This window comes from Gorilla gorilla, chromosome 1 (assembly GCF_029281585.2).
Source record: "Gorilla gorilla gorilla isolate KB3781 chromosome 1, NHGRI_mGorGor1-v2.1_pri, whole genome shotgun sequence".
NCBI classification, from domain to species: domain Eukaryota; kingdom Metazoa; phylum Chordata; class Mammalia; order Primates; family Hominidae; genus Gorilla; species Gorilla gorilla.
The window spans coordinates 106762158-106787483 of record NC_073224.2 but is presented as its reverse complement, the minus strand read 5'-3'; the positions used below and the strand labels follow the sequence as shown (position 1 = coordinate 106787483).

Here is a 25326-nt window from a genome sequence, read left to right as displayed (position 1 = left end):
CAGAGATACATTTCCAACAATGATTCTCAAAGCAAAGTCCAGAGACCTTTGCACCAGCATCGCCAGTGGTACTATTATAAGTATATATACTGAGCCCCATCTCAGATCTATTAAGTCAGAATCTCTAGGGGGAGGGCTCAGGAATCTCCATTTTTAACAAGCACCCGCAAGATGAGTTTATTCTAGCACACTGAAGTTTGACAACTATTTCTCTAAGTGATACCCTGATAAGCTTCAGGTAAGTACAGAGCAGGTCAGCTAGGTAAAAAGGTGTTAGGACCCGTGTCATATAAAGAATTTTAAAGGAACCTAGGATATTTAGTACTAAAAACAAACATAAAAAAGAATTGGTTGGCAGAACATGAGAGATGCCACTTATGTGAAAAATACTTTAGATTTATTCCATACAGTTTTTGGAGGGTAAGTTCAAAGGGTAGAAATTAGAAGGAGATAGATTTCGGCTTTAATGTAAGGAAAAGATTTCCAACAATTTGAGCTCTTCAAAAATGGAATAGACTTATTGTGAATTCGTGAGTTCACCCCTATTTGGACATAGTCAAGCAGATGATGAATGACTTTATGCCAGAGATGTTGAAGACGGACTTTTACATCAAACTAGTTGATCGCTACATTCCCTTGCAACTCAGGATTCTTAAGATTCTCTAATTTTAGGAATATGAGTTCAATATGGGTTATAATTATTATAACATTTTTCAGGTGATACTAGAAGCCCATTTCCTCATAGTCAAGGAGGCAGACACATTTAGTGATTTAACACAATGTATATAAAAACAAGCCTGAGGCTGGGCACTACGGTTCACACCTGTAATCCCAGCACTTTGAGAGGTTGAGGCTAAAGGATTACAAGATTACTTGAGCCCAGGAGTTCAAGACCAGCCTAGGCAACATAGAGAGCCTCCTCCCCTACAAATTTTAAAAAATTATTCAGGCATGATGGCACGTGCCTGTAGTCCAAGCTACTCAGGAAGCTGAGGTAGGAGGACCTCTTGAACCCAGGAGGTCAAAGCTGCAGTAAGCCATGATAGGGTCACTACACTCCAGCCTGGGCAAGACCCTATCTCAAAAATAAAATAAAATAAAATAAAGCAAAAACTGGTCTGAGTAAATAAAATCTCACCCAATTATATTTTTTTCAAATTTAAGAGTTTTTAAAGGTTTATTTTATTTTTTTATTTTTTGAGACGGAGTCTTGCTCTGTAGCCCAGGCTGGAGTGCAGTGGCATGATCTTGGCTCACTGCAACCTTCACCTCCCAGGCTCAAGTGGTCCTCCCTCCTCAGCCTCCCAAGTAGCTGGGATTATAGGTGCATTCCACAATGCCTGGCTAATTTTTGTATTTTTAGTAGAGATGGGATTTCACCATGTTGGCCAGGCTGGTCTCGAACTCCTGACTTCAAGTGACCCACCCGCCTTGACCTCCCAAAGTGTTGGGATTACAGGCATGAGCCACCTGTTATATTACAGGCATGAGCCCACCACCTGGGGTGGTGGTGCACACCTGTAGTCCCAGCTACTTGGGAGGCTGAGGTAGGAGAATCGCTTGAACCCAGGAGGCAGAGGGTGCAGTGAGCCGAGATCACACAACTGCACTCTAGCCTGGGCAACAGAGCAAGATTCTGTCTCAAAAATAATAATAATAATAATAATAATAATAATAAATAAAAATAAAGTTCAAGGATATGTAGCAAAGAAAATCACTTACAACAACCCAACATTATAGTCTGTCTATAAAATAAACACATCTACTCCTTCCAACTTCATAAGGGTGAAAAATAAGAGTTTAAAGTATATAGCAGAAACAAGATGTATTAGTTACCTGTGAAAATAGCTCTCTGATTGTGTGCCTTTAAATTGGCAGGGGAAAAAAAAGAAACTCAGTTTTAAAACAGAAAGCTTATATATCACTATGTCTATATACTTGTTATAGCCAACGTCCCTAAACAGAAAATTGTTCAGTGGTGCAAGGGAATTAGTAATAATACCAATAATTATTAGATTCAGATTTCAAATCCCATATGAAAATAAACAATATTATTTGTTCTTAAACTAAAATTTTTTTTTTTTTTGAGATAGAATCTTGCTCTGTCACCCAGGCTAGAGTGCAGTGGCATGATCTCACCTCACTACAACCCCCGCCTTCCAGGTTCAAGCGATTGTCATGCCTCAGCCTCCCAAGTAGCTGAGATTACAGGTGTGTGCCACCGTGACCGGCTAATTTTTTTGTATTTTTAGTAGAAATAGGGTTTCACCATGTTGGCCACGCTGGTCTCGAACTCCTGACCTCTAGTGATCTGTCCAACTCAGCTTCCCAAAATGCTGAGATTACAGGTGTGAGCCACCGTGTCCAGCCAGAAAACCTTTGTGGAGGTGCTGGGGATTGACCCAGGGCCTCATGCATGCTAAGCATGCACCCTACCACTGAGCTACACCCCCTTTAATTCTTAACATCAGAAATATTATTCAACAGACACATATCAGAGTTGAGGGAAATTATTGGAAAATTGAGACCAAAAAAAGCATACAGAAAGTTAATTTATTTTCTAGACAGAACTCTGCTAGTATTAGAATCAAATACTTTAATTAGATAGTAATTTACTTGCTTTCTTGTACCTTATGGCCATCTTCTCTAGTCTGTTTGTTACAGTCCTACATGTATTAAATAGCAAAAACAAACTATATATTTTGCATGATCAGTATGTTACAACATTAAGATCAGACTAATAATACAAGTCAGCTACTCCACTGCCAATTTTTATACTCCCTGCAATCTTACAGCACATCCTCATATGAACAAAAAGGCTTTATATTTATCTTACAGAGGATATAAACATCAATTTATAAAAAAGAGACACAAGCCTTATATAGTTAAAAGTAATATAATTAACATGATTACAAAAACATTTCTAATAAAGCAGAGGAAATAATTATATTGCTTGTAGTTCTAGTAAGAGTTTATTGAACCATTAAAAATAATTTCGAAACAATAAAATACAAAGGCAAATATCCAAATAGTTTTGTATGGATCTAGCATTCACTTTTCCTTGATCCAACCTAGTTTTAATTCCTATGGCCTACAGGATGGCTTAGATAAGGAAGAAGCTAAAAATTGGCTGTTACAGAGTTGCAGTTGTGTGGCATATGGGTGATCTACGTAACTGAAGTTGAAGGGAGAAATGCAATCTTCCCCCAAAACCTGCTTTTCCTTCAGTCCTCTGTCACAATCCTGAGTCCAGCTACTCTCTCAACATCTCCATCTCCCTGGCTAAAACCTCCCATCTCTCATCTGGGTTGTTGTAAAGCCTCCTAACTAACCTCACTTCTTTTGCCTTTGCCTGCTATGATTAATTCTCAACCCAGTAGCCAGACTGATCCTCTCCTCAAAGCTCTCCAGTGGCATTTTCTTTTTTTTTTTTTTTTTTTGAGACAGAGTCTTGCTCTGTCACCCAGGCTGCAGTACAGTGGGGCGATCTCGGCTCACTGCAACCTCCACCTCCCGGGTTCAAGTGATTCTCCTTCCTCAGCCTCCTGAGTAGCTGGGACTACAGGCGCATGCAACCAAACCTGGCAAATTTTTTTTTTTTTTTTAGTAGAGACGGGGTTTCACCATGTTGGCCAGGATGGTCTCAATCTCCTAACCTCGTAATCCACCCGCCTCATCCTCCCAAAGTGCTGGGATTATAGGCGTTAGCCACCACGTCCGGCCTCCAGTGGCATCCTTATTCAAAATAAAAGTAAATATCCTAGGGTGGGCATGGTGGCTCACGCCTGTAATCCCAGCACTTTGGGAGGCTGAGGCGGGCAGATCACTTGAGGTCAGGAGTCCAAGACCAGCCTGGCTAACATGGCGAAACCCCACCTCTACTAAAAATACAAAAATTAACTGGACATGGTGGCAGGTGCCTGTAATCCCAGCTACTGGGGAGGCTAAGGCAGGAGCATTGCTTGAACCCGGGAGGCGGAGATTGCAGTGAGCCAAGATCATGCCACTGCACTCTAGCCTGGGCAACAGAGCACAACTCTGTCTTGGAAAAAAAAAAAAGTCAATATCCTCAAAACTAGGTCCTACACCAACTATTCCCCATTTTCCATCTTCCGCTGTCAATCACTCAGCTACCCTGGCTGCTTTGCTGTCTTATGAACAGCCCACTCCCACCTCAGGGATTTAGCAATTGCTCTTTCCTTTATCCAAAAAACTTTCATCTGGATTACATGTATCTTATTCCTTTAACATCCTTCAGGTTTTTGCTCAATGTTCATTTTTCAGCAAATGATTCCCTAACCACCACATTTATAACTGCAAACCTTACGCATCTCAACACTCCCCCCAACCTCCTTCTTTAAACTTGTTTTTGCTCTATAGAACTTACTACCACATGATTACTATATATTATGCTTATTTTGTTTACTGTCTGATTGTCCTCACTAGATTGTAAGAGAGTTAGGGATTTTTGTCTGTTTTTTTCAATCCCATATTTCCATGGCTAGCACCTAATAGGTATTCAACAAATGCTTGTTGAATATATGAACATCCTCTGTAAATCCTCTAGTAACCAGTGTCGAGAACTACATGCCTATGTAGGTGACCCAAACACTTCCTCTAAGAACTGTATAGAAAAATAACTTCAGGCCAGGTGTGGTGGCTTATGCCTATAATCCCAGCACTTTGGGAAGCCGAGGCGGGTGGATCGCGAGGTCAAGAGATCAAGACCATCCTGGCCAACATGGTGAAACCCCATCTCTGCTACAAATACAAAAATTAGCTGGGCATGGTGGTGCATCCCTGTAGTCCCAGCTACTCGGGAGGCTGAGGCAGGAAAATCGCTTGAATCTGGGAGGCAGAGGTTGTAGTAAGACAAGATCGCGCTCCAGCGTGCACTCCAGCCTGGTGACAGAGCGAGACTACGTTTAAAAAAAAAAAATTCATTTAATTTAAACATCTTAATTAAAAATAGCAGCATTCAATTAAACATTCACATAATAACTACACAATTATTCTCTTTACTTCTTTCCTACTTTAAGCCTTGATGCCATCACTACTTCCAGAAAAAAAAAATAGTTCCTAAATATCCCACAGAAGAAAACAAGGTAATGTTAATATAAATACTCTGCCCCTACATTTATGCAGTCTTCCCTCATATTTTTGATAAATTCCACACCCTTCCACCAGAAGTTAAAGAAAGGAGACATATCCTCCCACTTTCGGAAATGCTTTAACCAAAATTAAAGAGAGAATGAACAAGCTATCCGTAGGAACCCATTTATCGATAGAAAGGAAAAACATTTCCTAAGAAATGTCAGAGACAAATGACTCTGGATCTAACACCATTTGGGGGGTTTCATACCATTGCTAACACAGAGACATAATATTATTAGATTTATATTAATAAGGCTGAGTGTAGTGGCTCATACCTGTAATCCCAGAACTTTGGGAGCCCAAGGCAGGAGGATATCCTGCTTGAGGACAGGAGTTCAAGACCAGCGTGGGCAAAATAGTGAGACCCCGTCTCTACACAAAATAAATAAATAAAATTAGCACAGTGAAAGGATTGCTTGAGCCCAGGAGTTCAAGGCTGCAGTGAACTATGATTGTACCACTGCACACCAGCCTGGGGAAGAGAGTAAGACCTTGACTCTTAAAAAAAAAAATTGTATTAATACACTACTTCCAGAAATTAAACAAGACATACACAGTATGTGGATATAAACAAAGAAAATGATTTCCATGTGCAAAACATAAAACTCATAGATTAATAACTCAAGTTTCCTAGTCTACTTTCTTATTTTGTTTCATTAAAAAAAAAAATTTGAGACGGAGTCTCACCCTGTCACCCAGGCTGGAGTGCAGTGGCATGATCTCAGCTCACGGCAACCTCTGCCTCACTGGTTCAAGCAATTCTCCTGCCTCCGCCTCCTGAGTGGCTAGGATTACAGGCGCCCGCCACCACACTCGGCTAATTTTTGTATTTTTTTTTCAGTAGAGATGAGGTTTCACCATGTTGGCCAGGCTGGTCTCGAACTCCTGACCTCAAGTGATCCGTCTGCCTCAGCCTCCCAAAGTGCTGGGATTACAGGTGTGAGCCACCATGCCCCGTCTACTTAGAGGTCTAGTAAACTTAAATCAGTTCTGAAGCTTTTCCAGACAGTAGTAGTAAAATACACTATAAATCAGATTACCTGGTTCTCAATTCAATGTTCTTTTCATTCTGTCATGCTACTCTCTAAATTTGAGTGTTCTCTTGACCAGGAATTAAATTATTCTCTATATCTGAGTTGAAACTACTATATCACCAGGAAATAAAAAAGTCTAACTTCCCAATATTATTCCTAAATTAAATCGTGGTTAGTCAGGATGTTGCTATATACTTTTAATAATAACTGAAAATTGAAGCAGAAAAAACCCCAATTCACTATTACTTGTATATTTTGTGCCATGAACAGAGGAAACTGTCATTTACAGTATAATTTTCTGGGCATAGGCATGGATTCCGGTGTTCACATCCCCAAGTTCAAATCTCAGTTTTGTCACTTATTAGGGGACATTATCTTAATGTCTCTAAGCTTTTATTTTCCTTCTCTCTCTCTCTCTTTTTTTTTTTTTTTTTTTTTTTTTTTTTTTTTTTTGAGACAGGCTGATTACAGGCTCGACCTCCTGGGCTTAAGCAATCCCCCTGCCTCAGCCTCCCGAGTAGCTAGGACCACAGGTGCAAACCACCACGCAACTAATTTCTGTATTTTTTTGTAGAGATGGGTTTTACCATGTGCTCAGGCTGGTCTTGAACTACTGGGCTCAAGTGATCCACCCGCCTTGGCTTCCCAAAGTGCTGGAATGACACGAACGAACCACCGTGCCCAGCCCTATTTTCTCATTTTTAAAAAAGAAAGGTTATTGTTTCAAAATATGTTGTACATGAGGCCAGGTGTAATGGCTCATTCCTGTCATCCCAGCACTTTGGGAGGCTGAGGCAGGAAGGTAGCATGAGCCCAGGAATTCAAGACCAGCCTGGGCAGCACAGTGAGACCCCCATCTGTACAAAACTTTAAAAAAAATTCTCCAGGCATGGTGTTATGTGCCAGTAGAGGCTGGAGGGTCACTTGAACCAGGGAGGTCAAGGCCGCAGTGAGACATGATTGCGCCACTGTACTCTAGCCTGGGCAATCCAGGGAGACCCTGTCTCAAAAAAAAAGCATGCTTTACATGATAAATATTACAATTTTTGCCAATTAAAAATAAATATTTATCTCTCATATCCCAGGAAATCAAGTAAAAATAAATAAAAGAAATAAATGAATAAAATTTAAACAATAAAAAGAAGATAGCACTACTACTTATGGTCTTTTGAGTTGTGAGAAAAATGCACAGAAAGTACTTAGCACATGGCCTAACACATATATATATTCATAGTGACAGATACACTACTGTCAATTGCAGTCAGACATGAATGGAAATCATAATCAGATTCTCACCTTTCAAACTTTAGATGTGACTTCATAGTAATTCAACAAATCTTCCAAGTCCAGAACACCTGTTGATTTGAATATTACAGCAATTACTTTTATCTAGTCTTTAAGAAATGAAAAAATAATGTAACAGTAAACTCATGCAGTGACTCAATAAATTTAAAGCCATAAACAGACTAAATCCAACACTAAACAAGCATTTTGCAATCTATTTTAGCCAAAAGAATGCATTTTCCCTCATTCACATAACAATTACTCAGTATGCCAGCTCCCAGTGTTACAGAGCCTGTTCTTGGTGATTCAAGGGCGCCCTCTGTCTGAGTGCTGAAAAAATCCAAACCCAAATTTAAAACTATGTAAAAACATGCTTTCTCAAGTAAATTCTTAATAAACAGTTCTATGAAATTGATCCTGTCTTTAATCACTGCTGGCAGATAGTCCTTAAAAAAAAAAAAAGAAAAGAAAGAAAAAAACGGCTGGGTGCGGTGGCTCACGCCTGTAATTCCAGCACTTTGGGAGGCCAAGGCAGGTGGATCACCTGAAGTTAGGAATTCAAGACCAGTCTGGCTAACATGGTGAAACCCTGTCTCTACTAAAAATACAAAAATTAGCCAGGCATGGTGGCAGGAGCCTGTAATCCCAGCTACTTGGGTGGCTGAGGCAGAAGAATCGCTTGAACCCAGGAAGCAGAGGTTGCAGTGAACCGAGATTGCACCATTGCACTCCAGCCTGGGCAACGAGAGCTAGACTTCGCCTCAAAAAAAAAAACCACCAACAAATGTCATGTCATTTGTTACAAGAGCACAAGAAAGTCATGTCTACATCTCTGTAATTTACCTGGAAATTTGGAAATTCCATGATATTTTTCTCAAAATTTATTCCATATTATTCAATGAAATTATTGACATGAGTCACCTAGATAAGTTTATTGCTCTCTTTTTTTGTTCTGTCCATGTAAAACTCTGTACTTTATTTAACATGTCATTGTAGCAGTTTGCTCAGTAGTAAGTATCACCAACATTAAATATTTATTGGGTATCTTCTGTATGCAGTACACAATACTAGGTGAAAAGGATGGAAAAAACCATTCTCTATCCTTAAAGAAATAACAATCTAGTTTCTAAAACAAGACACATAAAAAGGATGTGTACAAAAATATGTAGTGAAATGCCCACTAAAAAGTAGGTTTCTTTCCATCTGCTTCCACTTTAAGGAAGTTATTCAACTTCTCTGAACCTCAGTTTATCTGGAATATAAAAATAATATCCACCTTAAAGGAAAGTTGCAAAGGTTAATTCAGATATCTGTAAAGGTCTCAGCACATAGTAAAAGCTTAATGAAAGGTGGTCGTTATTATTTACTACTATTATTAAGAGAATAATCTTAAATAATAGTGTCCTACATTAAAGACATTTTATTTGCTTCAAATGGAAAGATATGTAAATAAAAAAGTTTATGATTTACTTTTACAATATTAAACAGTCTTTCTAGTTAAGAAAAACTGTGATCTTGATTAAACGCTTGACAGATCAGGAATGAGCCATTTCTAAAAGATTATTTCAATATAAAAATATTATGCTCTCTTCATGTTAAAAACTCTCAATAAACTATGCATTAAAGGAACATACCTCAAAATAATGAGTCATCTATGACAAACCCACAGCCAATATCATACTGAATGGGCAAAAGCTGGAAGCATTCCCCTTGAAACTGGCACAGGACAAGGATGCCCTCTCTCACCACTCCTATTCAACATAGTATTGGAAGTCCTGGCCAGAGCAATAAGGCAAGAGAAAGAAATAAACGGCATCTGAATAGCAAGAGAGGAAGTCAAACTATTTCTGTTTGCAGACGACATGATTCCATCTTTAGAAAACCCCATAGTCTTGGCTCAAAAGCTCCTTCAGCTGATAACTTCAGCAAAGTCGCAGGATGTAAAATAAATGTACAAAAAACACTAGCACTCCTATACACCAACAACAGTCAAGCTGACAGCCAAATCAGAAAGGCACTCTCATTCACAATTGTCACCAAAAAAATAAAATACCTAGCAATACAGCTAACCAGGGAGGTGAAAGATCTCTACAATGAGAATTACAAAATACTGTGCAAAGAAATCAGAGAAGCCACAAACAAACGGAAAAATATCCCATGCTCATGGATAGGAAGAACCAATGTCATTAAAATGGTCATATTGCCCAAAGCAATTTACAGATAAAATGTTATTCCTATCAAACTACCAATAACATTCTTCACAGAATTAGGAAAAACTATTTTAAAATTCATATGGAAATAAAAAAGAGCCCAAATAGCAAAGCCAAAAAGAACAAACCTGGAGGCATCACATTACCTGACTTCAAACTATACTACAGTGGCCAAAACAGCATGGTACTGGTAAAACAAACAAACAAACAAACAAAAACAAAAAACAAAACAAAAAAAAAACAGGCACATAGACCAATGAAACAGAATGCAGAGTCCAGAAATAAGGCCACACACCTATGACCATCTGAACTTCAACAAAGCTGACAAAAACAAGCAATAGAGAAAAGACTCCCTAGTCAATACATGGTGCTGGGATAACTGGCTAACCATATGCAGAAGATTGAAACTGGACTCCTTCTTTACACCATATACAAAAATCAACTCAAGATGGAATAAATACTTAAATATAAAACCCAAAACTATAAAAACCCTGGAAGACAACCTAGGCAATACTATCCTGGACTTAGGAACAGGTGAAGATTTCATGACAAAGATGCTAAAAGCAATCGCAAAAAATTGACAAATGGGATCTAATTAAACTTAAGAGTTTTTGCACAGCAAAATAAACTATCAACAGAGTAAACAGACAATCTACAGAATGGGAGAAAATATTTGCAAACTATGCATCTGACAAAGGTCTAATATCCAGCCTCTATAAGGAACTTAAACAAATTTACAAGAGAAAAACAACTACCCCATTAAAAAGTGGGCAAAGGACATGAACACTTTTCTTTCCCTTTTTTTTTCTTTTTTTTTTTTGAGACTGAGTTTCCCTCTTGTCACCCAGGCTGGAGTGCAGTGGCACACTCTCGGCTCACCGCAACTTCTGCCTCCTGGGTTCAATCGATTCTCCTGCCTCAGCCTCCCAAGTAGCTGAGATTACAGGCATGTGCCACCATGCCTGGCTAATTTTGTATTTTTAGTAGAGACGAGGTTTCTCCATGTTGGTCAGGCTGGTCTCGAACTCCCAACCTCAGGTGATTCACCCGCCTCAGCCTCCCAAAGTGCTTGGATTACAGGCATGAGCCACCACGCCCGGCTGAACAGACACTTTCCAAAAGAAGACATATATGCAGCCAACGGACATATGAAAAAAAGCTCAATATCACCGATCATTAGAGAAATGCAAATCAAAACCACAATGAGATACCATCTCACACCAGTCAGAATGGCCATTATTAAAAAGTCAGCTCTTTCCCATCTTACAAGATGGAGGGTGAACAAGTTGAGAAGCCAGATACTAAAGAGAAGAAACCTGAAGTCAAGAAGGCTGATGCTGGTGGCAAGGTGAAAAAGGGTAACCTCAAGGCTAAGAAGCCCAAGAACGGGAAGCACCACTGCAGTCAAAATCCTGTCATTGTCAGAGGGATCGGCAGATATTCTCCACCTGCTATGTATTCCAGAAAGGCCACGTGCAAAAGGAAGTACTCAGCTGTGAAATCCAAGGTTGAAAAGCAAAAGGAGAAGTTTCCTGCAACTATTACAAAACCAGCTGGTGGTGGCAAGAACGGTGGTACGCAGGTGGTTAAACTTTGCAAAATGCCTACATATTATCTTACTGAAGATGTGCCTTCAAAGCTGTTGAGCCAAGGAAAAAATCCCTTCAGTCAGCACATGAGAAAACTGTGAGCCAGGATCACTCCCAAGACCATTCTGATCATCCTCACTGAACGCCACAGGGGCAAGACGGTGATTTTCCTGAAGCAGCTGGCTAGTGGCTGGTTACTTGTGACTGGACCTCTGGTCCTCAATCAAGTTCCTCTACAAAGAACACACCAGAAATCTGTCATTGCCACCTCAACCAAAATTGATATCAGCAATGTAAAAATCCCAAAACATCTTACTGATACTTACTTCAAGAAGAAGCTGCAGGCGGGGCATGGTGACTCATGTCTGTAATCCCAGCACTTTGGGAGGCCAAAGCAGGCAAATCACTTGAGGTCAGGAGTTCAAGACCAGCACGGCCAACATGGTGAAATCCTGTCTCTACTAAAAATACAAAAATTAGCCGGGTGTGGTGGCATGGGCCTGTAATCCCAGCTACTTGGGAGGCTGAGGCAGGAGAATCTCTTGAACTCAGGAGGCAGAGGTTGCAGTGAGCCCAGAGCGTGCCACTGCGCTTCAGCCTGGGTGACAAGAGAGAAACTCAGTCTCAAAAAAAAAAAAGATGCTGCAGAAGCCCAGACACCAGGAACGCGGCATGTTCCACATAGAAAGAGAAATACGAGATTACAGAGCAGCACAAGATTGATCAAAAAGCTGTGGACTCACAGATTTTAACCAAAATCAAAGCTATTCCTCAGCTCCAGGGCTACCTCTGATCTGTGTTTGCCCCGACAAATGGAATTTATCCTCACAAATTGGTGTTCTAAATTTCCTTTTTTTTTTTTTTTTTTGAGACGGAGTCTTGCTCTGTCACCCAGGCTGGGGTGCAGTGGCCTGATCTCGGCTCACTGCAAGCTCTGCCCCCCAGGTTCACGCCATTCTCCTGCCTCAATCTTCCGAGTAGCTGGGACTACAGGCGCCCGAGTAGCTGTGACTACAGGCGCCCACCACCACGCCCGGCTAATTTTTTGTATTTTTTAGTAGAGACGGGGTTTCACAGTGTTAGTCAGGATAGTCTCGATCTCCTGACCTCGTGATCCACCCGCCTGGGTCTCCCAAAGTGCTGGGATTACAGGCGTGAGCCACTGTGCCCGGCCTGGTGTTCTAAATTTCTTAAGAAGAATCTAATTAAATAACTGATAACAAAAAAAAATAACAGATGCTGATGAGATTGCAGAGAAAAGGGAACACTTCTGCACTGTTGGTGGAGTGTAAATTAGTTCAACCATTGTGGAAAGCAGTATGGTGATTCCTCACAGAGCTAAAAGCAGAACTACCATTCGACCCAGCAATCCCATTATTGGGTATATACCCAGAGGAATTCTACCCTAAAGACACATGCACACAAATGTTCATTGCAGCACTGCGCACAATAGCAAAGACATGGAATCAACCTAAATGCCCATCAATGACAGACTGGATAAAGAAAATGTACATATACACCATGGAATACTATGCAGCCATAAAAAAGAACAAGATCATGTCTTTTGCAGGTACATGGATGGAGCTGGAGGCTATTATCCTTAGCAAACTAATGCAGGAACAGAAAGCCAAATACTGCATGTTCTCACTTATAAGCAGAAGCTAAATGATGAGAACTAATGAACACAAAGAAGGAAACAACAGACACTGGGGCCCACTTGAGGGTGGAGGGTGGGAGAAGGGAGAGGAGCAGGAAAAATAACTATTGGGTACTAGGTTTAGTACCCAGGTGGCTAAATAATCTGTACAACAAACCCCTGTGACATGGGTTTATCTATATAACAAACCTGCACATGTACCCCCAAACCTAAAATAAAAGTTTAAATAAATAAATAAATAAGAAAAAACTATTATACTCAAGACTCCTTTACCACCAATGAAATTTAAGGAGTTACAGGAATATGAATTTTCTAGTACTTACTTCATATGGCTTGCCTGTTCTCTTAAAACATCATCTAAGATGTTAAAAATAATTCAGTCACTTTTATGGTCATCTACATATCTAACACCAAGAGCAGCCCAAAAACAGAATAATGATAATAAAAGGGATCTTAGCAATTAATCTAGCTTGATCTTTTTTTAAGGAATAAAACTTATTCTGTATCTCCTTAACATTATAAGTTATTTTAAAATTCATCTCATGAATTGCAATAATTCTGGGAGGAGGCAAGCACAAGATAAATATTTTTATATTCCATTTGTTGATGAGGAAACTTATAAACAGTAAAACTAAGCACAGTATAAAATACTTGTTATGAAAAATTAATTATAGCTAGGCTAAAGACTACTTGTATTATCTCAATTCTCACATCAATCTGAGGTAGGCGTTATTTTCTCCATTTACAAATGAGGAAACTGAGACACAGAGAAGTTACATAACTTGCCAAGTTATGCAGCTAGTAGACACAGAATCAAATCCAGGCTCACTGATTCCAGAGCCTACACTCTTAGCCTCTATATTATATTTTTCCTAATACCTAAAAAGAACAATTTTCTTAAATATCCATGAGTCTATAACTGACACAAATAAATGACTGAATAAATAAGTAAATGGGGGAAGACAGGACAGGTCTTCTTTACAGAAAATTCCAATTAATACATACAGAAGGAATGAAGAAAATAATCACCATTAGATAAACACCAATTGTTGCAGGCAAGAACCATCAATGGATTACAGCTAAAATTAGGAGGTGAAAGTATGATGAGAAACAGAATATTTTCATAGCTTCAACACATCTCTCCATATGACATATGTTAATTACAAGGAGAAAAATAGTAATTTTACAGTGGAGAAAGCCTGCAGACACCAAGTAAACCAAGTGATCAAAGTTAATATCACCAATGATAAGATATATCAACATTATGTATGCCATGATATTGAGAAGGCTACATCACTTTTTTGATATTTCTGCCAAAAATGCACAATCTCAATCTAATAATGAGAAAACATTAGATAAACCCATATTGACGGATATTCTACGAAACAACTGACCTGTGTGCTTAGAAAGAGTAATTTAGTTAATAGTATTTTACCAATGATAATTTCCCGGTTTTGGTCTTTGTACTATGGTTATGTAAGAAGTTAATATTGAAGGAAGTTTGGTAAAGAGTATAAGGGAACTCTCTATTTTTGCAACTTTTCTGTAAGTTTTAAATTTCAAAATAAGAAGTTGAAAAAGTAACAATTTTCTTAAAATCTATAATCCAAACCTTATTGATTTATCTTCCTCTTTATTCTCAGAGAGGCCAAATTGGTAAGTTCTCCCATGAGTTGACTAGTGTCACTGGCAGAGGAGCTAAGAATAGTTCTCCATGGGTCAACTGTCTTCTCCATATACTACATGCTTCTATAAGGAGACTGGATGATGACGATACACAATAATCTTGTATTTGTAAGTAGTAAGAACAACTATTTTAAAATGAAAGGATTCAGTCTTTTCTCTTAGAGGTGTTCATTAGTTTTAAATCATGAAATAAAATTATTGCCCATGATTCTGAAGTTCTGTGTCTTGATACCCTAAAACATTATATACAGTGAAACAGCATTCTGTTAGGATTTGTCCAATAAAGTACTTTTCATTATCATAATGTTTTAAAATGTAGACTCAGTAATCCTTACTCTAAGAATGTAGAGATATGACTGTGCTAAGGCAATAAGTATGAATAAACAGAAATGTATAGCTAGCTAACATCACAGCTTAACTCAAAAGGTCTGAACCAAGCCTAAAACAGAAAAGTATGACAAGTGAAAGCACTGCCCAAATGCCCTTGGAGCATAATTATGAGCCCATTTTAAGGGGCAAATACTAATAGAATTGGATGAAGGATTGTGGGACAGAAGATTTAGGGGTAAAGAATAGTATTAAAGCTCAACGGGAAGAGAACAAAAACTACTCAATCTCCTTGTATTCGCTCAGCCCCCAATAATCTTGACCCTCTACTGCTTTGCTCCTCAAAATGTGGTCCATGGAACGCCAGCACCAACATCATCCGGAGCTAGTTAAAAACAAAGGATATAGGCTGGTGCCTTTAATCCCAGCACTTTGGGAGGCCAAGGCGGGGCCAATCACTTGAGTCCAGGAGTTCGAGATCAGCCTGGGCAACATGGAAAAATCCTGTCTCTACAAAAAAATACAAATAAATTAATAGGCATGGTAGCACATCCCTGTACTCCCAGCTACTCAGGAGGCTGAGGGAGGAGGGTCACCTGAGACCAGGAGTTTGAGGTTGCAGTAAGCCGAGTTATGATTGTAGCACTGCACTCCAGCCTGGGTGACAGGCTGTTTATTTTTTGAGACTGGGTGACCCTGTCTTGAAAAATAAAAATAAGTAAATAAATTAAATAAATAAAAATACATGATGTAATAAGACCTCATCCCAGATCCATTGACTAAAAAATCTTCATTTTAGCAAGATCCACATGTGATGAATCCCCAGGAGATTTGTACATGCACATTAAAGTTTAATCAACATTTCCCAAACACATTGAGTTTTAAGGAAATAAACAATAAGATATGTCATACCACATTAATCTCCAAATTGGTGGTTTAAGTAGCTTGGTATTTCATTAGACAGCCTTTCAATCTCACTTTAGAAGAGAAAAGCACAATAAAACATGCAGTATAAAAGGTATTTTAGGTATTCTTTATGCTTATCTGTCAGAGTCTAGTTAGGAAAAAATATTTCTTTTACAATAAATTTCTTATTTTATAATTTTCTTACAAAATATACCAAATCTGTGTTTTAAAGTAAATATATTATGTATTAGACATTTTTAAAGAATACTGACAAATTAAGGTACCGAATGCAAATACATACTTTCTTACTTTCTTTCTTTTTTTTTTTTTTTTTTTTTTTTGTGACGGAGTCTTACTCTCTTGGCCAGGCTGGAGTGCAGTGGTGTGATCTCGGCTCACTGCAACCTCTGCCGCCCAGGTTCAAGCGATTCTTCTGCCTCAGCCTCCTGAGTAGCTGGGATTACAGGTGCCTGCCACCACACCTGGCTAATTTTTGTAGTTTTTACTAGAGACAGGGTTTCACCATCTTGGCCAGGCTGGTCACCATCTTGGCCAGGCTGGTCTTGAACTCCTGACCTCATGATCCACCCCTGCCCCCCACCTCCCAAAGTGCTGGGATTACAGGCATGAGCCACCGCACCTGGCCACTTTTCATATTCTTTCTTTTTTTTTTTTTTGAGACAGAGTTTCACTCTTGTTGCCCAGGCTGGAGTGCAATGGCGCAATCTCGGCTGACCGCATCCTCCTCCTCCCAGGTTCAATCGATTCTCCTGCCTCAGCCTCCCGAGTAGCTGGGATTACAGGCATGCGCCATCACACCCGGCTAATTTTGTATTTTTAGTAGAGACGGGGTTTTTCCATGTTGGTCAGGCTCGGTCTTAAACTCCCAACCTCAGATGATCTGCCCGCCTCAGCCTCCTAAAGTGCTGGGATTACAGGCACGAGCCACCATCATATTCTTTCTTTAATGCCCAGTCTAGGTAGGGAAAATTAACATTTACTAATATGTTCATTAAAATAAACATAAAACTCGGCTACTCTGGGCACACTGCCTATGGAGCAGCCTTGCTCTTCAAAGAGAGGGAAAAAAAAAGAAAGAAAAATTATTTAAAAATTATTTTAAAACATAAACATAAAACTTAATAACAATGTAAATACAAAATATTTAGCTAAAAGTTGGAAGGGTTCAGACCAATATGAATTACATGATCCATTACATCTGTTTGCCATTGAAAACAAACAAAAAAAAACCAGCAGTCTTTTGATTTAGAATATTTTTAGTCATCTCAACCATTTCATGAAATAGAAGATAGTTTAAAAGAGAAAAAAAATCCAGGATAGAAGTAGGGCCATATGTTCCTATTTAATATTGGCATATAAAAGAGAAAATACAAGTAATATCAGCGTGACTCCTTCAGTGAGATTTCAATGCCTCATCTCACATATTTTCAGGCTATTAGGTGACATCTAGGGCTGAAGGATTTATTCACCAGTTAGCATCTGTTAGGTGATGAACTGTGTCCCCGCAAAATTCCTGTGTTGAAGTCCTGACCTTCAGTATCTCCGTATGGGATTGCATTTGGAGAAAGGGTCTTTAAAGAGGTAATTAAGGTTAAATGAGGTTATTAGGGTGGGCTGTAATATGATTGGTGTCCTTATGAGAAGACATTAGGACACAGACACCACATAGAGACCATGTGAAGTCACAGGAGAAGACAGCCATCTACGAGAGGCCTCAGAAGAAACCAACCTTTGACACTTGACCTTAGACATCTAGCCACCAGAACTATTGAGGAAATACGTTTCTATTGTTTAAGCTACTGAGTCTGGGGGTACTTCGTTATTGCAGCCCTCTCAAACTTACATAGCATCTGACACAGAAGATATGCAATAGGTATTTACTGAAGGAACGAAGGTTACAGTTTATCCAGCAATTAATTCTGCCCAAAGCTGAGGCTGAAGGTTGACTTTCCACCAGTAAAGTCAGATTAAATATTTATTATGCAGTAAGACAGGCAAAAAGCTATTATTAAATATGAGGAATATCCACATACCCTCTACCCATCTTAAGAAATGAAGCATCAGCATTATAGTTGAAGCACCTATGCTCTGGTTCCCAGTGGCATCCCACTTGCTCCCATGCTAGAAATAACCACTAATTGAATTTGGTTATCATTCTCATGTAGGATTTCTTTTTTCTCTTTTCTTTTCTTTTCTTTTTTTTCTGAGACCAGGTCTTGCTGTCCCCCAGGATGGACTGCAGTGGAACGATCATGGCTCACTGCAGCCTCAAGCTCATCGCACCCGGCTGACTAAAACAAAAAACAAAAACAAAAAAAATTTTTTTTTTTTGATTTGTAGAGATGGTGTCTCCTTGTGTTGTCCTGGCTGGTCTCAAACTTCTGGCCTCCAACAATCCTCTTGCCTTGGCCCGCAAAGTGCTGGGATTATAGGCGTAAGCCACTGTGCCCAGCCACATGTAGCATTTCTTCATACACCTATCTATAGGTTTGTAGCCCTAAACAATATACTATTATTTTTTGCATGTTTTCAAATGTTATATAAATAATATCATACTCTACAAGGACTATGTATGTTGTTTCTATACCCCTACCATCTTTTTGAGAGTCAACCATATGGATGCCCTTAACTCTGGTTTATTTGTCTTAACTGCTAAATATGAATGTAGTATTTTGTTATAAAATCATACCATGAGTTATTTATTTATTCTACTGTTGATGGACATTTAGGTTGTTTTCAACTTTTTTGCTGTTATCAGCAATACTGTTAAGAACATTCTCATACGTGTCTCACATACATGTGAGAGTTCTCTAGGGCAACGATTTCCAATTCCTTTCATGCCGCACATAGGAAATCTTGGAAAAGCATATAGGTAAAAAAAGGAGGCTGTTCATAGCCAGCAGTGACCTGCCCAGGGGCTCTGGCTGCCCCAAGACCTGCTTGGCTACTCCTAGCCTAATAACAAGTGTGGGGACAAGAGTGACTTTATTTTAAACGCTAATCTGCCACGTAACTTCTGACTAACCCCGAGTCTGGGAATGCCTCCAGAATGTCTAAATGATGTATTAGTCTTTATGTAAGAACTTCTATTCACTGTAAGTTTCCTCCTAAACCACACTTGATGCAATTGCAGAAATCATAGGCTGTGACGCCCACAGCCACCTACATACTCCTTCCAGATCACGTATACTTTCCCTAAGTTATAAGCCCTGTGTCTGGAAGGTTTCGATGCAGAGATCTACCTGTCATGCAGCTGCCCAGAACCGTATTTCTGTCTGTACATTCCCCTAATAAATCACTCAAAACTGACAAACTGGATTTGTCTGCCTCCTTCTTTGCCTTCTCAGCTCCTTCAGCATTTGCGGGCCACTTTGCACATATGGCCCTTTCACGGAACAAAGAAAGGAAGCTTCCTTGGGAGTTTCCATGGAAGGAAGAGGGATATATACCAAGGGGACGAATTTTTGAGTACAAGAGTATGTATAGTATATCTTTAGCTTTTTAATGTCCACATTGCTCTCCAAAATGTTATACCAATTTTTACACTTCTGCTGGCAATATATGAAGGTTGTTCTACATTTTCACCAACACTTGGTATTATCAGACATTTTAATTTTTGGATATGAAATGGTAATTCCATTGTTACTTTAATTTGCATTTTTTAGATTACCATTGAGCATCTCTTCGAATGCTTACTAGTCATTTATTTCATTTTCAGCGAATTCCCCTTTCTAATCTTTTGCCAAGAAATTAATGTCTTACTCTGAGCAACTATTCTTTTCTACCTGTGTTAGCTAGGAATCTCTCTTAAACAAAAGCACATTCTATTTTATATATCAGAGCAACTTACAAAACTACCATAGTGCACAGTCTACATTTTGAAAGCTGCTAATCTATAAAATGGTCTAGAACTGATTAAAAAGTGAAGGGGGAAACCTGACATACATTTGTTTTCTTTTTCTTCTTCTTTCTTTTTTTTTTTTTTTTTTTTTTTTGAGACGGAGTTTCACTCTTGTTGCCCAGGCTGGACTGCAATGGCGCGCGATCTCAGCTCACTGCAACCTCCACCTCCCGGGTTTAAGTGATTCTCCTGCCTCAGCCTCCCGAGTACCTGGGATTACAGGCATGCACCACCACGCCCAGCTAATTGTGTATTTTTAGTAGAATCAGAGTTTCACCATGTTGATCAGGCTGGTCTCAAACTCCTGACCTCAAGTGATCCACCCATCTCCGCCTCCCAAAGTGCTGGGATTACAGGCGTGACCCACCAAGGCTGGCCCTGACTTATATTTATAACAAGCTCAAATCACCAAAAATTTCACTCAGACTAGATCATTTCATCCTTGGGAATGCAAAGATCTTATTTAACTAAATTTTCAGTTACTCAGGTCTCTGAGTATATTACCTGTAGTTTCTGCAGATAGAAATGGTTCTAGGCCAGGCATGGTGGCTCATGCCTATAATCCCAGCACTTTGGGAGGCCAAGGCAGGCAGATCACTTGAGGCCAGGAGTTCGAGACCAGCCTGGCCAACATGGTGAAACCCTGCCTGTACTAAAAATACAAAAATTAGCCAGTTTGGTGGTGGGCACCTGTAGTGCCAGTTATTGAGGAGGCTGAGGCATGATAATCACTGGAACCCAGAGGCAGAGGTTGCAGTGAACCAAGATGGCACCACCGCACTCCAGCCTGGGTGACAGAGCAAGACCGTCTCAAAGAAAAAAAAAGAAATGTTTCTTGCTGTGGAGTGGTTGCAATACAGAAATCCAGTTTCTTTGGCCATCTCAAAATGCTACAAATGGTGAACTTATTTGTAATAAAAAGTATGAATTCAGGATCGTTATTTTAAAGGAGTCTGCACAGGATTTGATAGCTGGTTGGTAGTCATGCTACAAGCCAACTCAGCTATAATATTCTCACTGTGGCTATTATCAATTTACCTACTCAGAAAGGTGGAATCACTGAAATTATTGAATGTGCAGACAGAACTCTTCATGCAGATAATTTTTACTCAATGATTTAAAGCTATTAAATGCTTTTGCTACCATAAAGCTCAGCACATCACAGTTGGTGAACTGTGATGAAAATTTAACAAATTCTGTTTGATTTGAGGCTGCGTAGACACTAAGCCTCTGAAATCACTTGAAGCATATTTTTCCTGAGTTTTTTCTTTATAAAAATTGCATGTTTTACAAATTATGATGGAGCAGGTCAAATCTTCCCATTAGTATTTCTATTATTGTATAGTAATACAAGATCAAGTCTTAATGGAAATTATATTTAGAAGCTATGGATGACATTTTCTGAAATTGATTCTATGTTTAAATTTTCTTGTCAATGGGAAATACATATAACCATAAGTGAAAAATAAGCTAAAACACGTTTACCTTTTGATTTCTAATAATCGAAGCTGATATTTATTGAGCATTTACTATGCACCAGGCACTGTGTAAAATACTTTTTTGCACATTATTTCATTTAATTCTCACAAATTCATGAGGTAGGTTATGTTATTACCATTTATCTGATGAAGAAATGGTTAGAGAAGTTAAGAACACTACACAAATACTAGTTGTATGACACAAGCAATCCTTTCTTTCTTTTTCTTTCTTCTTTTCTCTCTTCTCTTCTCTTTTCTTTCTTCTTTTCTTTTCTTTCTGGCAGAGTCTCACTCTGTTGCCTGGAGTGCAGTGGCATGAACATGGCTCACTGCAGCCTCGATTTCCAGGGCTCAAGCAATCCTACCGCACGCTTCTCAAGTAGCTGGGACCACAGATGTACCCGCTACACCTAGCTAATTTTTAAATTTTGTGTAGAGAGAAGGTTTAGCTATGTTGCCCAGGTTGGTCTCAAATTCCTGGGCTCAAGCAATCCTCCTGCCTTAGCCTCCCAAAGTGCTAGGATTACAGGCATGAACCACTGTGCCTGGCCAATATTGCCATTCTTTATGCAAATATTTTTTTCAATTGTTATCAAGTAGGAAATCTAATTAACTTCAGTTTCATTGAATTTCATCTTTACTTCCTTCCTATCCATGGCTTATGAGAGAAGTGTTAACATGAAGCAACAAGGATTATAGTAAATAGAGAATTAATAATCTAAAATAACTGAGTTGGCCATATTGTTATTATAATTATGCTGAAGCTTATTTACATATTCTTTGTTTTGTGTTGAAGCCTTGAGCTCTGGTGGGGGAAAATCATGATTTTGATTAAACACAAAATGGGCAGTTAAACCTCTAAATAGTATACATGGAGAAAGCTGAAGTACATTTAATTATTTAGATAATCATTCCTGATTATTTAACTTACATATTTACAAGCCTAAATAAAATGTACAAATGTAAATAGTGCTTTTTTTTTTTGGAGACAGGTCTCACTCTGTCACCCAGGCTGCAGTGCAGTGGCACACTGTAACCTCAACCTCCTGGGCTCAGGTGATCCTCCCATCTCAGCCTCCCAAGTAGCTGGGACTGGAGGCGCTGGCCACCATGCCCAACTAATTTTTTGTATTTTTTTGTACAGACAGGGTTTCATCATATTGTCTAAGCTGGTCTTGAACTTCTGGACTCAAACGATTGGCCTCGCCTTGGCCTTCCAAAGTGTTGGGATTACAGGAGCAAGCCACGTGCCTGACCAATACTGCATTTTTTGACTTCCTGTTTTCTATCCTTAAAGCACTGATTTCTTGGACCCAGTGAAAACAAATTTTTCAAGTTGAAGATTTTAAGTTAATGTAGTCATTCATATTTGAAGGATGTCATGATTTATTTTTTAAATTTAATGTCCTTACTATTGAAAATATTTCTTGTTATTATAGTTTATTTATACCCTAAATTAAAAATAAGTAGGCACTTCATATTCTGGATTTGCTGTCACTTGCCTGCAACAAAACAAGTAACTCTGGGTTTATACTGGATGAGTCACAAAGCAAGAGCTTGGATTTTATCATTGGTTTCAGTTCTATTTTTAGAGGTATGGGGATACAAAAGAAGTTCTTAATTTGGAGACATTTAAAATGGCTTGTGTGGTTTTCTTCAGGAAGGAAGGATGCTGTCTAACTTCAGGACCGTCACAGCACCCTTTAAATATGTAATAATTATTTTGTTCAAAATGTTTATGTTCCATATCTTATCACTCAATGTATAAAATATCACTGCCACTGACATCAATGAAATTTTATGTGAAATGGAATGAGTTAGTAAGTGTCAAGTAGGTATTTTCCTCGTCCCTCAAAAAGTTATGTGCCCAAGTATAAATCATCAAAAGGATAAAGATTCTTTCCATCTATTGCTTACAGACTGACTATTGTTTAAAAAGGCACGAATTTCATAGACAAGTCTTTATCTCCTTCTTTCTTAAAAAAGCACAGAAAATGGGGAAAAAATCTTCTATACTGCAATCTAAATTATAGGTAAGAAAAATAAAAACCAAGTGACATGGGAGATTGGCAGTGAATTTTCAAATATCAGTAATTTACAGGATTTACAGGATTTTCATTAGCGTTGTTTCCATGTTTTCTGTAAGATACGAACATTTAAATTGGTAAGAATGGAATGTTCATATAACATTTCTTGTATCCATTTAAAGATTCACATTTTCACTTTAATATATAACTTAAGACTTTTCTTTCAAAACACATCTAAAAATTAGTAAAATGCCTAAAGGGAAGCTTTATTTACTTGGTAGAAAAGCTGAAAGAAAAAAAAACATATTCTTCACAATTTCAGAGGTGACAAAAATCTCTTATATTTCAGTAGTTTCTGATCTCCCTTAAGGGATTTGAGAATTATATATAATATTGTATAATCTTAAGCTGATTAATGTTAAAGTGCTATTGGTCTATTTTAACTGTGTACTTCTTACAATATAATGAAAGAATTTATTTGGTAATCCTGAATCTATTGACCTCACAAACACTGGTCATTATTTTGGTGGAAATATTCATAAGCATTTTTAGTTACTGATTTCTAAGAATTGTTTCTTATTATCTTCCTGATTTTACAATTCCCCAAAGTAAAGGTGCGAAAAACAAACATCTACCCTCCTTTTCGACAAATGCCATGATAGAGGGGAGACCTGTGTGGTGTAAAGACAAATGCAGACATTTGGAAGTTGATGGTTTTAAGATTCAATAAAAACTTGAGAGTTTTGGCTTCAAATCCCCACGCTAGTTTTAGTTCTACCGGATACGTGTCCCCTACCCATTTCAAAGGACCCAGTCACCTCGGCTCTTGCCTGAGTTTCAGAGTCCCGCCGGAGTTAGAGCTGGCAGAGTCCAATTGCTCAGAGCGCCGAGGCGGGGGCGGGGCAGGGGGACGCTTGCAGGTCCGGTGGTCCCGCGGGCTGCGAGCCCCCACGGCCGACCCTAGCTGCAGACCCTCCTGGAGAACCTTAGGCCTTTCCCCCAGAAACATCCCTAAAAGGCGTTCCCTTTGTTCATTGATTCAACAAATATTTGTTCAATTTCATATGCCCCTCTGTCTTGGGAAAACCAATTAGGGCCTCTGCAGCCTCAACACAGGGGCACTGTTCCCGCCTATTAATGACGCAATGAACCCGGGAAGACGAATCTCGACCACTGTTTCGCAAATACCGCGTGTGATTTATTAAATGCCGTCTCTCCGAGTCCCAAGCGGCCGGGAGCATTATGCCACCTCCCTTGCCCTCATCTCTCACTGCCATGCAAGAAAGCGTTAATGGCAAATAGGGCACGTAGCCACACTCCGTCGTTCCTGCTTCCAAGCAAACCTTGTGCCAGGTTCCTCATTTCGCGAGGCTCCACTCTCTTGGGCTTCAGGCTGCCGCTGGGCCTCCAGCACCAAAGGGCAATAGGGGTCTGAGAGTCCGGGCCTCAGGCATCTTCAGGCCGCAGGTGGGTGGAGAATAGCGCCCGCACGTGGCAGCGGCCCAGGCCGTCTCAGCCGGATTTTTCCATCCCCGGGGTAGGCTTGGTCCCCTGTACACTCCAGCGGAACTACAACTCCCAGCACCGTGGCGGCCCGGACTCCCGGAAGCCGAATCCCGGCTGGGAGGAAGCAGCTGAGACCCGGCCCACAGACTGGGGGTTAATTTAGCCAGAAAAGGGGGCGGGAAGGGCTGTAGGGTACTTGTCAATTCGCCGCCATGAACGTGGTTTTTGCTGTGAAGCAGTACATTTCCAAAATGATAGAGGACAGCGGGCCTGGTATGAAAGTACTTCTCATGGATAAAGAGACGGTGAGTTTGCTTTTGCTCAGCATTTGTGAAGGAACCCTCTCAACCTCACAATTGCTGGTCCCATTCCACTGTAGGACTTAGCATTTAATTAAAGATACGAAAATGAGGGTCGGTTTGTGTGGAATTGAAAAGTTGTTTATATAAAGCTTGCCCGGTGGGTTTTCAGTCTACATGGCTCCAGCCACTGCCCAGAGACTACTTCTACCCGGAACAATTTATTGGAATCAGAAATCCTTTTCTA

General features: G+C 39.5%; 1 protein-coding gene, 1 long non-coding RNA gene, 1 other non-coding gene and 1 pseudogene across 4 annotated transcripts in view; 2 read left to right on the top strand and 2 right to left on the bottom strand.

Moving 5' to 3' along the window:
• Positions 1 to 2382: 2382 nt before the first annotated feature.
• Positions 2383 to 2453, bottom strand: TRNAA-AGC (transfer RNA alanine (anticodon AGC)). The gene has a single exon. It is a non-coding gene; the product is annotated as a tRNA-Ala (tRNA).
• Positions 2454 to 2532: 79 nt separating this feature from the next.
• LOC129525817 (uncharacterized) lies at positions 2533 to 24829 on the bottom strand. Its single transcript, XR_010129736.1, has 4 exons — positions 24093 to 24829; positions 7485 to 7543; positions 5430 to 5526; positions 2533 to 4919 (listed from the first exon to the last, which is right to left on the bottom strand). It is a non-coding gene; the product is annotated as an uncharacterized lncRNA (long non-coding RNA).
• Positions 10953 to 12115, top strand: LOC101128881 (large ribosomal subunit protein eL6-like; annotated as a pseudogene).
• An 11-nt stretch (positions 24830 to 24840) lies between the features above and the next one.
• VPS45 (vacuolar protein sorting 45 homolog) overlaps positions 24841 to 25326 on the top strand; it is a 77535-nt gene continuing 77049 nt past the window's right edge. For both annotated transcript variants that reach the window (XM_004026562.4, XM_063695357.1), the window contains exon 1: positions 24841 to 25085. In XM_004026562.4, coding sequence (XP_004026611.1) covers positions 24993 to 25085 — 93 coding nt within the window. In that variant the 5' untranslated portion in view covers positions 24841 to 24992. The remainder of the gene's footprint in view (positions 25086 to 25326) is intronic.